Source organism: Miscanthus floridulus, chromosome 11 (genome assembly GCF_019320115.1).
Source record: "Miscanthus floridulus cultivar M001 chromosome 11, ASM1932011v1, whole genome shotgun sequence".
Classification (NCBI taxonomy): Eukaryota; Viridiplantae; Streptophyta; class Magnoliopsida; order Poales; family Poaceae; genus Miscanthus; species Miscanthus floridulus.
In genome coordinates, this window is record NC_089590.1 from 14,234,194 (window position 1) to 14,247,168 (window position 12,975).

Here is a 12,975-nt window from a genome sequence, read left to right on the forward strand (position 1 = left end):
TATTAAATGAGAGATTGGGAAAGTGGATTCTTGCATTATCAGAATTTGACTTGAGGTACGAATCGGCTAAAGCAGTCAAGGGGCAAGTAATAGCCGATTTTATTACTCAGCATCATAAACCAAGTATTGGCTATGTAGAGCTGGTACCTTGGACATTGTTCTTTGATGGATCATCATGCAAGCAAGGTGGTGGCATTGGTATTGTTATTGTTTCACCTCAGGGGGCAAGTTTTGAGTTTGCTTTTCCAATTAAACCAATGACTACCAACAATCAAGCAAAATATGAAGCTATTCTTAAGGGACTTCAACTTCTTCATTAAGTGAAGGCTGAGTCAATTGAAGTATTTGGAGATTCACAGTTAGTTATTAATTAGTTGATCGGCCAATATGAATGTAAAGATGATATTCTGAGGGGACACTATGATGAATGCCAGAGGTTACTCAAAGAGTTTCCCCATATTTCTTTTTAGTATATTCCAAGAGCACAGAATCAAGAGGCTAATTAGTTAGCTCAGAGTGCGTTAGGTTATCGAGTGTTTCAAGAGATTTTAAGTAGTGAAACCTTGACTAACGATTGGAGAGTTGAAATAGCCGAATACCTTAAGAATCCATCATAGAAGGTTACCAGGAAACTAAGGAAAAAATTGACTAAGTATGTTTTGTTGGATGATCAGCTATATTATAAGACAGTCAATGGGGTGTTGCTTAAATGTTTAAATCAAGAGGAAGCTAAAGTGTTGATGGGTGAAATATATGAAGGGATATGTGGAGCTCATCAATTGGCTTATAAGATGAAATGAATTATTCGTAGGTCTGGATATTTCTGGCCAACAATATAAGAAGATTGTTTTGAATATTACAAGGGGTGTCAAGATTGTCAACATTTTGATTATATTCAAAAATTGCCTGCATCGGCTATGAATCCAATAATTAAACCATGGCCATTTCGAGGTTGGGGAATTGATTTAATTGGCCAAATTTTTCTAGCTTCAAGTAAAGGACATAAGTTTATATTGGTAGCAACAGATTACTTTACGAAATGGGTTGAGGCAATTCCTTTGAAGACGGTAACCTCAAAGAATATGGTTGATTTTGTCAAGGAACATATTGTGTATTGTTTTGGAATTCCTCAAACTATTACTACTGATCAGGGAACAATGTTCACATCTGAAGAGTTTAGAGATTTTGCTGCCAGTATGGGAATTAAGTTATTGAATTCTTCTCCTTACTATGCTCAGGCTAATGGCTAGGTAGAGTTGTCCAATCAAATTATGATTAAATTGATTAAGAAGAAAATTGAGGAGCAACCAAGGAAGTGGTACTTAACACTCAATGAGGCATTATGGGCATACAGGATGGCGTAACATGGATCGATTAAATCATCACCTTATGAGTTAGTATATGGGCATAATGCGGTTCTTCCTTGGGAAATCTAGACTGGATCAAGACGTGTTACATTACAGAATGATTTGACAACCGAAGTCTACCAGAATCTAATGATGGATGATTTAGAGGACTTAAGTTGTCATCGGCTACGTGCTCTTGAGAATATTGATGCCAATAAGTTACGGGTTGCAAGGCATTATAACAAAAAGGTCAAGAACAAGCAGTTTCATGAAGGAGAATTAGTCTAGAAAGTAAAATTGCAGATTGGGTCTAAGGACAGCAAATTTGGCAAATGGTCACCTAATTCGGAAGGTCCTTATTAGATTAGTCGTTGTGCGCCTGGCAATGCTTAGATTCTAGAAATGCTAGAAGGAAGGGAAGAATTTGATAGAGCGATCAATGGAAAACATCTAAAGAAGTATTATCCTAGCATCTGGGTGGATGCTTGATAGCCTATTTGTTCAGTCATCGGCTCTAATAGCCGATACTAGAAGGGTATCGCCTTTAGTTCAAAAAGTTAACCCAAAGGGGTGAAAGCCGATACAATATGTATCGCCTATAGAGCAAAAACACACAAAGACATTCATATCATGGTGCATTCACAGAGACACACTCATAAAAACAGAAGTCTAGTTTATTGATCAGTTTGCCCCTAACTACAAACTAATCAAAGGCATTATTTATCACATCCTGGGCGGATATGATGTCCACGATGGCCTCTGCCGTGTTGTCGAAGTCCTCGATCAAATCCTTGTGCATGTTAGGGTCATTGGCCATTGGGAAGCCCGGCTCCATGGTGTGGAGATCATGCTCGATCTAGACTTGCGCCGTGGCTAGGGCCATTGCTGTGCCATAGTGAACGTCGTGGAGGGTGATCTCCTAGACACACGCTGGGACGTCGTGCAGGCAGTTGTTGAGGAGAGGGCCCCAGGCGTTGATGGCCACCATAGCTGCATTCACCGCCAGTTGGAGGTTCTCCAACTGCACCATTAGGGTTGGCAATCATAGAAACAAAAGGGCTATCAAGACAAGGATAGTGGAAATTAAAATAAGGGTTTTCTTGGAGTTCATCTTACCCGCCACCATGGCATCAGACTCGGCCAACAGCGCCCGAGCAGTGCTGCCTCTTCCTCAGCAGCGAGGAGGGCAGCTTGAGAGGACCTAAGGTGGAACTCAAGCTGACCGTTCTCCCAAGTTGCCTTGGAGTAATGGTCCTGGGCCGCCCTCCACTCCCGGAGGAAACACCGGGCATCGTCGCCATTATAGGAGTCGGAGGAGTTCGATGACGAATCTGGCGTGGCAGCAACAGACATGGTGGCAGAAGGCTCACCGGCCTCAGGAGGAGTAGGAAGTTTGTCACTTAGGATGAACCTAGAGATGCATTAGTGGATGATTCTTGCTATGGATGGGAGTGTTCGGTCTTACCTCATGTGGCGGAGTCGCTGGCCAACCGGGACCTCCTCCTCTAGGAGATCTTTAGCTGCGCGCTTGCCGTGGTGATCCTCTCTTGCCATTGGGTGCTGGTTTAGATCGTGGAAGGAGAAGGGAACTACTACAGGGTTTGTGAAGGTAGAGAAAATAGAAATAGTTGCAAGTGTAGATGTGTTTGAGGCCGGAGCCCTTGGGTGGTATTTATAGTCATGAAGCGAGGTAGTAGATATCTCGGGACGTGCAAAAGGCAACCACAATTAATAGAAGGCAAAGCATCACCCCACTAATGCCGAAGAAAGTATGACATTGATAACTAAGGACGGAAGATTAAGGAGTTTTCTTAGTATAGGCCATGTTTTTAGACTTAATTAGATTAAAGTCAGAGGTCTGGAATCAGCCATTTTGAAATTGGCTCTCTAGCCAAGATAAGAGATATAATAGATCAGTAGAAAATATGGATGTCATTGGTTCCACACAAGATATATATTACAAATGTTGGTATGTAGATTACAAGTTTAGAACATCCTAGATTTTTTCAATGCTTTTAGCCGGATAGCATCAACTTCTGTGATTTGTTGTTTGTCTTCTTAGGTTAATCCAAGAATGTTCTCAAGGCTGCTACAAATGTCCTTGCCTTCATTAACCTTGGTCAGCATCTCTTGTTTCTTTTGCTTGATGACATTAGGTATTTGAGCCATGTTGGACTCATGATGATCAATGATAGCCTACACATTCTCTAGTTCTTTCTTGAGTTCTGCACGCTTGGCTTTTAGTTGGTTTAGCTCTGGTTCGATCCTGAGGGAGGAGTTCTTCAAGTTATTGATTTGCCTTTGTTGGAGTTCTTCTTGGCCAATAAAGCTTCGCGATCAGCTAGGTTTCTCTGAGCCCTTTTCACTCTTGGAGCTTGATCCTCAATGTTGGACAAAGGTGTCAGAGCTTTAGCAAGATTCAAAGGCAAGTTACCCTTAATGGCTAGGAAAGTTCTTCTGACTGAATCTACATCCTAGAACAAATCGGCTATATCCTTCTCAAGCATTAGCAATATGTCCCTTAGCTAATTTCTGGTCTCTTCTGAAAAAGTCTCTTGGAGGGAGGTTGTTGTTGAGCTAATCTCACCTTCATCTATGTATTCTTCAAAGTTGAAGGAATAGCTCAGAGCTAGAGAATTAAGTGTCTATATATGAGCAAAGGAAATTGTATTAGGAGGAACGAATCAGTTGATAACAAGATAAATGGTGAAGTAAACACAATACCTTTTCTAGAGGAGGCTCTATTTTAAGAGAAGAGAAGGAATAGCTGATGATGCACCAATGGTATCTAGTTGAATTGGCTCTGAACTTTCAACATTATTATCTGCAAACATCAAGGAAAATTTTTCAATTCATGTCTGTTGCGGAAGGATAAAATAAATATATGATTTTCTTACCATTGATTGTTTGTTGAACTGGAGAATTGACAGCCTAGGTGTCAACATTAATAGGGTTGTCTTCGACTAATGGACGGTATATTTTCTATTCTTGCGTGGATATTACCTTGGTAGCATTAGGAGGAGAATTAGAGAGATGCTCATCTTCTATTACATGAAGTCTGTTAGAAACATCAGTTGTTTCAACTATAATCAACTCTTCAGGGGAACAGCCGATGGAATCAAAATTTTGTTCCTTATTTCCTAGGAACCAGATAGAATAAATTTGAGAAGAAATGAAATATAGGGTAACAGCTAATATTTGGAAGATGGGAACTTGAAAGCATACCTCAGGGACGTGGTCTCTGGTCACCATTGTAGCCAAGATGGATCTGAATCTGAGGAAGATTACTTGAATAACAACTTGATAGAGCAGAGGATTTGCTAGGGTTAAGGCCTTGGCGATAGCGGCTTTGGTTGTTGGGGCTTGCTCGAGAAAGAAGGGGAAAGCAAATAGGCTGAATGAGTTGGAAATGATACTATTGGGGTATTATATAAAATTCGAACCGAGAAATCAAGAGTCGCGCATATATTTCGGAATAAACGGTTGCGACACGGTGAGCAGGTAAATAAAAATTTTGGAATAAAATCATTTTTATCCCAAAATTGGGGGCATGTGTTTACACCAAAATCTAAAAAGAAGAAAGCGGAAACTCAAAGCTTCTAAGATTGTATCATCAAGGAATCGATCAGATGTGAATTGATATCGGCTGGTTTTGATGCAGTGTCGGAATTGGCTATTTTATAGATGATGTCAGTAGACGATGTCAATGGACTATGTACGAATGGCGTCAGGGGAAAATATGTCGGACTCTACAAAAAGGAAAAGATTAGAGTCCAAGTTATTTTTAAGTTAGGGATGTTTTCTTTTGTTCCAAGAATTGTAATGAGTTGTATTTGAGTAGGATTCATGTTTAGGTTTCGAGTATAAATATTGGACCCTGGTTATTGTAAAGACACGAACAACCAACCAATACAATTACTTTTTTTTGGCTTCACACCAACCCTTAGGAGTAGGAGTACTATAGATCTCGACGAGTTCTTCAACAAGCAGGGTTGCATCGATTGATCGACCTCTGGCTTGTCTATGAGTACCATCACAACTTATATTATTCTTGTAAAGCAGCATCAGCTGATTGATCTTTTACGAGTATAGTATAAGTTAGTTATTGATCTATATCATTATTCGTAAGGCTGCATCAGCTGATTGATCTCTTACGGACCATAATATAGATCAAAGTTATCGATCTTGTGTTAAATAACTTGTTGTTTAATACAATATCACCAGTTATTGAATCTTCTAAGATTAGTAAGATTTTCTTGGCTGTTCTTGGTTGATTCACCAGTTATCGATCTTGTTATAATTAATGTTCCATTAATCATAACAAATCATCTGATTGAGATAGAGATAGATCAACATCATATCATCATAATTGGTCATCTTCTAGTCTGGTCACACATTGAATCCCATAATTGATGGCTTAATTCTACTAGATCGGTTGTTTTACCTCTATTCCAATCAGGCATAGTATGCATTCAAAGACATGTTTTTGATTTTGGATGAACTCACTAGTTAATGAGATCTAATCTAATGACACCACCATAGTTGCATGGATCCGGTCGAACCTCACTAGTAAGACTTTAGATTAGAGATTATCGATTAGTGGTTTTGTTCATGATCGAGATATGTACTTTGTTTGTTTGCTATGCATGCATCAGCAATTTTAGCCGATTCGCCTATGCCTTCACACATATAGCATGTTTTTTCATGAACCTGTCAATATATGGACAGTTTTATAGATTCTTTGCTTTTAGTTTGTTATCATTATCATAGCTGTATCAATCCGATCGAACCTCACTGTTGATGGTAACAGATTAGATTCAGAGCATTTGTAGATTTGTTTATAGTAGATAGTCGATTTTTTTCGCATGTTATATCTTTCCTCATTAAACTTATCGGCTCAATGCTTTATATTAGTTATATCCATCTAGCCGATGATGTTACTTATATCTGGGTGCATTGTACTTGTTATCATAAATCAATCATGACCCATGAACATCACAGTCCTTAACAGTCGATTTCTCCTCGTATCGGCTATTTAGTCGATTCTCCTGTTTGGCTACTCTCGAAGCAGCACACTTGGAACTGTCTGGGCAAAAACTGGCATGTTCCACCCTAAACTACTGATAAAACTTCCTCTCCTTATCAATTGCAGGTCAAATTGACTAGCACGCCTTTTGGGATTTTTAGGACCAACTGGTCCTATTATGAAGCCAAGCAAGATCTTGCTGTGTGTTAGGCGCATTGCCACATTTTTACGACAACAGAAAGTCACTAAAGATCTTCGACATGAGTGTTTTTCATGCTATTTTGACTTGTGCGGCGTTAAGCGCATGCTTAGCATATGGCTATCTTGTTTGCAAAGTATCGACACTAGGCTCAGGCGCAATTCTAGGTGCTCGTGGAGCAAGTGAAAGCCTATGATCACAAGCTAGAGACGATGATCATGGGAATCCAGCCCATGCTAGACTGCGTCGATCTTGAGCAACCTGAGGGGGCATGACTGCCCAGCGACGGGCCATATCGGTCGGTCATGGATCATTGCCGTATAGCATGGGTGGACTTCAAGGAGTTCGCACACATTGCCACCCATGGAGCCGTCGTCCACACACTCGTGCAGCTACAGTCACACTACCCTTCGCTGGATCTTCAATGTGTGGCGATCGGGTATGTGCAGGGCACGGACGTGGAGAAGATTGCTAGGCTAGAAGACGACGTGGAAGAGCCGGTGAAGAGGTTGGCCGAAGATGTTGAGTCGTTCGGTGAAGGGGGGAGTAGTGCTCCGTAGATTAGGAAAAACTCATGTTGAATCATTATATGAAAGTGCTTAGCAACTTTTGTTGAACACTTGTTGTTATCTTATGTTTGTGTTTATATTTGATATAAAGCATCCGATCAGAAGTGTATAGCTGAGTCCCTAGCCCTAGCTAGCCTGTTAACCATAACGCTGGGCATAGGGGCTGTGTGCATGTGGGAAGAACATGGTGTTGCTAAGGAACCGCTACCGACCACCCATGACATAGAGGGTAGACAATCATGTACATGCAGGGGGAAGTCGAAGACAGGGTTGTCTCTAGAGGTGTTCGAGCAGCAATGTATCTGTTTGGGCATTTGCCTTAGGCATAGTTGGCATGTCATCTTTAAGATGTTGTATGTAGAAACAGAATCGCTTAGAAAAAGCCCGAAGATAACAATATGGAGAAACATTAGAACAAAAACTTTATTGAATACTCAAATATGAATGGTACAAATCTTTGAAAGGAGACCCTTCAAGGGTAGAAACACCTAAGAAGATCGATGTGCCAAGAATTTGGGTCATCTCTTTCATCCATGTTGCATAGCCTATAGGAACCTGGTCGGGTGACCACCTTAACAATGAAGGGGCCCTCCCAGGGTGAAGATAGCTTGGGCATCCCGTCGGTCTTCTACTTCTTGCGGAGCACTAGGTCTCCGACCATGAAGAATCGATCGTTGATGTTGCGGTTGTAGTATCTTCACATGCTGTCATGGTACTTCACTGTTCGAACACACGAAACTAGGTGCTCCTCCTCTAGGCTATCCAACTCAATGAGCCAGGCTTGGTTGGAGTTTTGTTCATTGTAGTTCTCCACTCTGGGTGCTCGAAAAGCGATGTCGGCTGGTAAAATGGCCTCGGAGCCAAAAACAATGAAGTATGGGGAGACGCTAGTGTTGCTACTAGGCTGGGTCCTTAGTCCCTAGACCATAGCTAACAATTCCTTGAGCCACTTGCTGGGGTGCTTCTGCTCATTCGTGTAGAGCCTCGTCTTCAATGCATTAAGAATCATGCCATTAGCATGCCAAACTTGGCCATTAGCCCTAGGGTGCATGACTGAGACATACTTAACAGAGATGCACCTTTCATCACAGAAGTCCTAGAAATCAACACCAGTGAACGTGGACCCCAAGTCGGTGATGATGCTATTCGGCAGGCCAAACCGGTGAATGATATTGTCAAGCAGCTTGGCTGCCTTATTCGCTGTAGCTTGGACCAAGGGTTTGTATTCTATCCACTTGGAGAATTTGTCAATGCAGACATAGACCCAGCAGAAACCTCCCAGCATAGGCTTAAAGGGCCCGATCATATCCAGTCCCCAGCATGCAAAGGGCCAAGACGTGTGAATCGTTTACAAGGTCTAGGCTAGAACGTTGATTTGCTTAGCAAAAAACTAACAATTCTCACACTAGCGAACGAATGCCTCAGCATCGGCACCTGCTGAAGGACAATAGAAACCAGCTTGAAAGCCTTTGCCAACCAGTGTTCTAGAGGTTGCGTGATTGCCACAAGTGCCAGCGTGGATCTCCTTGAGTATCTTCTCACCCTCTTCTACGAAAATGCACTTCTAGAGTATCTCTCCCTTGGCGTTCTTGCGATATAACTTTCCTTCAACTAGGACATAATGCTTGCTATAGCGAGTGAGGTGTTCTCTCTTTGCGTTGTCAACTGAGACGTCTGCAGTGGTGAGGTATTTGATGAAAGGTTCCCTCCAATTGCTACTTGTGCCAGGGATTGATGCGACTAACGGCTCAGTAGGTGTCTTTTCTTCAATGCCTTCTTGCCCATGTTTGATGGATGGCGTCACTAGGTCCTGGATGAACAATCCAGCTAGAATTTCAGACCAGGTGGACCCTAACTTTGACAGCTCATCGGCTGCTTGGTTGTTAGCCTAGACCACATCGTGGTACTTGATGCCGTAGAACTTGTCTTCTAACTTTCTTATCGCGGCGCAGTAAGCGTCCATCTTCTCATTGGTGTAATTCCAATCCTTGTTGAGCTGATTGATCATGAGTGCGGAGTCACCATACAACTGGAGGCATTTAACACCGAGCTCGATAGCTATACGAAGACCATGAAGTGCTGCCTCATATTCCGTGGTATTATTGGATGCTCGGAAGTGTAGGCAAAGGACATAGCAAAGCTTATCCCTTGATGGCAAGATGAAATATACACCTGCCCTAGCACCATCGAGGTTGAGGGACCCATCGAAGTACATGGTCTAGTGCTCGAGGTGGTCGACCAGGATTGGAGTCTACATAGCCGTCCACTCAGCGATGAAGTCAGCTAGCTCCTATGACTTGATCGTGTGGCGAGACCTAAAGTCAATGGTATAGGTATTGAGCTCAACCGCCCATTTAATGATGTGGCCGCTGGCTTCCTTGTTGTAGAGGATGTTGCCGAGTGGGTACTCAGTGACAACCACTATGTGGTAGGCATCAAAGTAGTGATGGAGCTTCTTGGATGTGATCAGGATGGCGTACAACAACTTCTAGACCTAGGGGTAGCAAGTCTTAGACTCGTTTAGGACCTCGTTGATGAGGTGGACTAGGCACTGGACTTTGTATGCGTGTCCGACCTCTTCTTGTTCAACAACAATGGTGGTGCTAACTACTCGATTGGTCGCTACGATATAGATTACCAGGGTTTCATCCTTTTGGGGGTGGTCATGATCGGAGGTGTGGTGAAGAATCGCTTGAGCTCAGTGAATGCCTTGTCAGCGTCCTTCGACCAGACAAATTTCTCTTGAGCCTTGAGTAGCTTGAAGAAGGGGAGTCCCTTTTTGCCTAGACGAGATATGAAACGTCTTAAAGCCGCCATACACCCCGTTAGCTTCTAGACATCCTTGACACAGGTCGGTGGCTTCATGTTGGTCACTGTCGCTATCTTCTCTAGATTGGCTTTGATGCTGCGGTGACTGACAATGTTGCCTAGCAGGATACCGGATGGAACGCCAAAAATGCACTTAGTGGGATTTAGCTTCCATCGATACACTTTTAGGACTTTGAAAACTTTGGTGAGGTCAGCGATGAGGGTGTTGGCACTCGTAGACCACGTCATCGATGTAAGTCTCTACATTCTTCCCGATCTAGTCCTTGAGGTAGCGCTGGAGATCAACGTAAGCTAAAGGGGTCTTTAGGGTAGTGTCTGTTGAGATTGGTATAATCAACGCACATTCTCCATTCTTTATTCTTTTTTTTACAAGAACCGAGTTGGCTAACAACTCTAGATGATACACCTCTTTGATAAAACCGATAGCTAAGAGTCAGGTTATTTCTACCCTAATGGCCTCATTTTTTCTGGGAACGATCCACCAGAATGGAGAGTCCATGGGGCTAAGGTCTTCTTTCTTGATCCCTAGCTCCTTTAGGGACCCAGCGAACAGGATGTTGAGGGTGCTCCCTTCGTTGATGAGGACCTTCTGGAAGTGCATGTCCTTAATGATGGGATCCAGGATGAGTGGGAAATGCCCTAGGTATGGGATATCAGACCATTGGTCGGCCTTAGAGAAGGTGATCGGGTGCTCCGACCAGTCGAGGTACTTGGGATCAACGACGGGGCCATCATATGTAGCGACCAACATGACACGTCAGGCTACAAGCTTCTGCTCCTGCTTGTCTTTAGAGATAGCTTTCCCACCAAAGATGATGGCGATAGTCTTGGTGGGGTCCTAGTAGGTTGGGCCCTTGTTCTTGCCTCGTTCTCTGCCTTGACCATCTTCGGTCTCATCATCTTCATGCCATGGCTTCTTTGATGATTCACAACCAAGCATTGTCTTTAGGCCTCTGCACTCTACATGGTGTGCTTGGCATCCTTGTGGATAGGGCATGGGCCATCTAGGAGCTTGCTGAAATCAACATCGTAGGTGCACTTGGCATGGGCATTAACGGTGTTGATGGAGTAATCAGGTCAGTGATAGTGGCCTTGTCTGCCTTGTGAGCTATCTCGGTGGTCGACATGCTAGGGCACGCGATCATCTTGGTGGCGGTCGCAATCATCGTGGCGGTCTTGGTCATCACGGTGGCGGTCATGGTTGTCGTAGTGCCAATCTTCACGACGATCACAGTTGTGGCGTTGGTGGTGAGCGGAGCGGGCATCCCGTTCAGCTTCTTCAGCATTGGCATATCCGTTTGCCATTTGTATCAGTTCGCCGCTAGTTGTGGGCCTCTTACGGTATTGCTTGCCATGGAGTTGCTCATGCCGGAGCCCTTTGGTGAAAGCGGCGATGGCCTCAGCATCAGCGATGTTGGGAACAAAATTTCTTGTCTCCAAGAAGCGCCTGATGGAGTCATGCAGGGACTCCTTAGAGGATTGATGAAGCTTCTCTAGGTCATACTTGGTGCTGGGCTGCTCGCACGTAGCCATGTAATTGTCGGTGAAGACTTTCCTGAGGTCATCCCAAGATTGGATGGAATTCTCCTGTAGGATGAGGAGCCAGTTGTTCGCAGACTAGTTAAGCATGATAGGTAGATAGTTTGCCATGACAACTTCATCTCCGCCTGCGGCTCTTAGGGCGATTTCGTATAGAGTTAGCCACTGAGCGGGGTTGGCCTTTCCATCATAGGTGTTAACACCAAGAAACTTGAAACCCATAGGCCACTGGGTGGCTTAGAGCCTTTCCATGAAGGGTTGAAGTCCTAATGCGCTGGCAGGAAGTGGCGCTTGACGAACAATGAATCCCTTGTCACGGAACCGACCAATTTATAAGAGCACAAGTACAAAGGCAGCCTGCAAGCGGTCGCACTGTCTTTCTTGAGCCCATATAAACCTGGTAGTCTATCGAGTACCACGATGGGTCTCGATAAATGATCCACATACAACTAAGATCGTACATGATTCAACATACATGTCACATATTACATAAAGTTCACAAATACAATCCATTCATCAGAGTATGAAGTACAGTTATTACAAACCAAGTTTGATAAATAGTAGCAGAAGCAAATTAAAGTTTGAAAGTAGCATTTGCCAACATAGTTCAAATACAGTGCCAACACATGATCACCATCCACAAAAGCATATAGAAGGATTATTAAAGATGCCTGCCCAAGGCTCACTCCTCATCCACGGTGGGATAGAAGCAATTCTTGCAATAGCCATGATAGACGGTACCATCTATAACAATGGGAATAAAACCCTGAGTACAAGAAGGTACTCAGCTAGACTTACCCATCATAAACCAGAAATAAATTAACTCCAAGGATTATGCAAGGCTTTATAAGTGGAGGTAGCTTGACAACATTTTGCATAAAAAGCGATTAACTTAATTATACAATTATACTTTGGTCATCAAGTTAATTATAGCTATTCATCTCTAGATTAGCAACTATCCTATGCCAAATATGTGGTATATAATTTGAGAGCATACAATAGTAACCATAGCTGGTGTAGTAATTCCATGTTTATCCAAACCATCACATTCCATAATACAATTACTACGAGGTTGGAGCTAGCCAAGTTTCTCACTATCCGAGAGAGACGACGATTCGAATCGATTTCAACCAGCTAGGAATTTATTCCTAATACAAACCTAGACATACTTGCGCCAAGGTAGTCTTAGGTCACCTTTGGTACAACTAAGTACACATTTCACGGTTTCACTCAGCGCCGCACAATCAAGGACAACCAGTTGCCAGGACGATCAGGACTACCCTGCCCTTGGACTCACGTCTGGCTCCCCCTACATCCTTACTACCATCTAAAGTGTGCACTTTGATAGAGCGGGGCCTGGCTTGAGTTGAGCTACTCGGCTTCGTGGTCGGAACGAGTTATCCGGCCAACTAAGTGATAGGCATGTGTTCAATCTTGTCAAAAGGTCCAACAACGGTGCGGTCCTTA

At 43.2% G+C, this 12,975-nt stretch overlaps 1 protein-coding gene across 1 annotated transcript; it reads right to left on the reverse strand.

Moving 5' to 3' along the window:
• Window positions 1–9,028: 9,028 nt before the first annotated feature.
• Window positions 9,029–9,355, reverse strand: LOC136491678 (uncharacterized). Its single transcript, XM_066487945.1, has one exon. The coding sequence runs from the start codon at window positions 9,353–9,355 to the stop codon at window positions 9,029–9,031; it is 327 nt and encodes a 108-aa protein (XP_066344042.1).
• Between the last annotated feature and the right edge of the window lie 3,620 nt (window positions 9,356–12,975).

Excerpts from the sequence above, each read along its gene's own strand:
- LOC136491678 (XM_066487945.1), bottom strand. The coding sequence starts at position 9,355 with ATGTACTTCGATGGGTCCCTCAACCTCGATGGTGCTAGGGCAGGTGTA.